At 44.6% G+C, this 2,825-nt stretch overlaps 1 protein-coding gene across 1 annotated transcript; it reads right to left on the reverse strand.

Annotated features, from left to right (window-relative positions):
• Positions 1-802: 802 nt before the first annotated feature.
• Positions 803-1,744, reverse strand: LOC144266343 (olfactory receptor 5AP2-like). Its single transcript, XM_077819795.1, has one exon. It carries the CDS (start codon positions 1,739-1,741, stop codon positions 803-805), a length of 939 nt encoding a protein of 312 aa, XP_077675921.1. The 5' UTR covers positions 1,742-1,744.
• Between the last annotated feature and the right edge of the window lie 1,081 nt (positions 1,745-2,825).

Below are 2,825 nucleotides of genomic sequence, written 5' to 3' on the forward strand. Positions count from 1 at the left end.
CTCAGCTCCTTAGCTGTTCTCTTCCAACCCTGTGCCAGAACAGCCCCCCCAACCTTCTTCCCCCCACCGTCCAGCCCTTCCTTCTCCGGTGCAACCCCCACGTCCCAGTGGGCACTCCCACATCCTTGCCAGGGAGCATCCCTTGCTCCCCTGGCCCTTCTCACTGTCCATTAGGATCCAGCTGTTCTGCAAGGAGACATCAGCATGTAAGCCTCTCTGCTGATCCCCCTCCCTTTGGCCCTCTCCGGCCATTGGATCCACTTCTCTGGGTTGGAGCCAAAAGGCATCTCTCTCTTATGTTGCTCCTGCCTTCTTTCTCACCATGCAAGGCCCAGTGACAGGGGTAACAACGGTAAGATCTCACTTTTGCCACATCGCTAGAGCCAGTTGGGAGTTTTCCATTGGGATGATGTTCTGGTAGAACAAACCTTTCTCACAAAATTTTAGGGAGGAAAACTTTATTTGCCTTTGGAGAAGACAAAAGGACAGCTTCCTGGTTATCCTCTTGGGAAGCTCGTGCCAATCTCGTGTTCTACCAATAGATAGAAAGTGAAATTGGGAAGATCCTTCTTGGGGGTGGCCAGCCAGGCAAAAAAATCCATTTTGGTTTTCCCAAAATGGAATGTTTCAGAATTTCTGTCCCACAAAGGATTTTGAGATGTTAACTTTTTGTCCTGAGTTAGGATGGTTCTTCTTTTTTTGAAATCTCAAAATTTTCCATAGGAGAGAAATTCCATTTTTAGGCTAGCTCCTCTCACTTCTATTTATTATTAAATCATGAAACTCATCCTCTCAGTTAGATTCAGTGAGGAATAATTTTCTGGCATATTGTCTTCCTCAGGGCGTCCTTCACCTCCTTGTTCCTCAGGCTGTAGATCAGGGGGTTCAACATGGGGATCACAAGGGTATAGAACACGGACACCACTTTGTCGTACTCTAATGAGTTGCTGGATGTGGGTCGTAAGTACATAAAGAACAGAGCCCCATACAGTATGGACACGGCCGTCAGGTGGGAGGCGCAGGTGGAGAAGGCTTTGTGTCTGCCCTCGTTGGAGCGAATCCGCAAGATGGCCACCATGATAGAAACATAGGAGATGAAGATGACCAGGATAGTACTTAATGCAGCTACAGTGGCAAAGAGGAAATGCACTGTCTCACCCATGCGAGTGTCAGAGCAGGAGAGTTTCTGGAGTGGGGGGAGGTCACAGAAAAAGTGATCAATGATATTGGGACCACAGAAGGACAGGCTGAACAAGGAGCCTGTATGCACAGTGGCATTAATGGAGGCATAAAAGTATGATGCAGCTACCAGCTGTACACAGACTTTCCTGGACATAATGAGTGTGTACATCAGTGGCTCGCATATAGGTATGAATCGATCATACGCCATCACAGCCAGAAGTAAAGCCTCAGAGTTCACAGACAAGGAGTGAAAGAAAAATTGCGTGGCACACCCAGCAAAGGAAATGACTTTACTCTCTGCTAAGAAGTTCACCAGTGCCTTAGGGGCAATAATGGAGGAGTAAGTGATGTCTACAAGGGACAAGTTGCTGAGGAAAAAATACATGGGGGTGTGTAGCCGCGTCTCGATCCTGATTAAAGAGATCATGCTGAGATTCCCCGCAAGGCTCATGGTGTAGATAAGCAAAAACATCCCAAAGAGGACAGCTTGCACTGACTGGCTGCCTTTGAATCCTAGAAGGATGAACACAGACACTCCAGTGTGATTGCCATGCGCCATGTATTCCAGATGCCATCAACGCTGTTGGGGTAGAAGAAAGAAACACAGCCAAGGTAAAGCTTATGATTCAAAATTAACCGTATGGGGCTGGGAGGTGGACACCACCATTGTGAAACACAGTAGAAAGCCAAGATACAAAAAATAAGTTATGTTGTTCTGGCTGCGTAACATTTGAAAACTTAAAATAATTTCATGTGCGTCTGTATCATTGCCAAGATTTTACTCCTTTTAAAGAAAAGAGATGATAAAATAAAATAAAATTGAAAATTCTGAAGTGATCTTTCTAAGTCTGCATCCCAAGCAGGCATTGGTATTTGCTAATATCTCGTCATGGTATTATATGGCTAGGCATGATTTGAAAGGATGTAGAGAAACTAGAAAGAATCCAGAGAGGAGTGACAAAGGTGATCAAAGTGATGGAATGCAAGCCATGTGAGCAAAGGCTGAAGGAACTGGGTATGTTTAGTTTGAAGATGGCTATCATGTCCCTCCTTAATCTCCTCTTTTTCAAATACTTGAAAGGCTGCCATAAAAAAGTTAGAGAAAAGTTGCTCTGTCTTGCCGCAGAGGGCAGGACAAGAGGCAATGGGTTCAAACTACAGCACAGATGATTTCTATTAAACCTCAGGAAAAGTTTCCTAACTGTCAGAACAGTAGGGCAATGGAACAGATCTGTCAAGGGAGGTTGTGGAAACTCCTTCACTGGAGGTTTTTGAAAGAAGGCTGGATCGCCATCAGTCTTGGGTTGGTCAGAAACAACAATTCCTGCATCTTGGCTGGGGGTTCGACTAGAACACGACCCATGTGGTCCCTTCTAACCCTATGGTTCTATGATTCTCTGGACTCTGCAACAACATAATGAGGTGTTTGAAAACCAGCCTTATATTGCAGCTTTAGTATCCTTCCATAATTAAATCATCAGTTTGGAACCAGTAGATATTTATGACAAGTCAGCCAAAATCTCACATTTGGAATAAAGTCTCAAAGTAAATTCAACAAAGACAATTATTTTGGAGAAAACTAAGTTAATATTCACAAAGGGGGGTGTTCACATAACTAAAGGAGGTATGAATGAAGAGCAGAG

Source organism: Eretmochelys imbricata, chromosome 6 (genome assembly GCF_965152235.1).
Source record: "Eretmochelys imbricata isolate rEreImb1 chromosome 6, rEreImb1.hap1, whole genome shotgun sequence".
Classification (NCBI taxonomy): domain Eukaryota; kingdom Metazoa; phylum Chordata; order Testudines; family Cheloniidae; genus Eretmochelys; species Eretmochelys imbricata.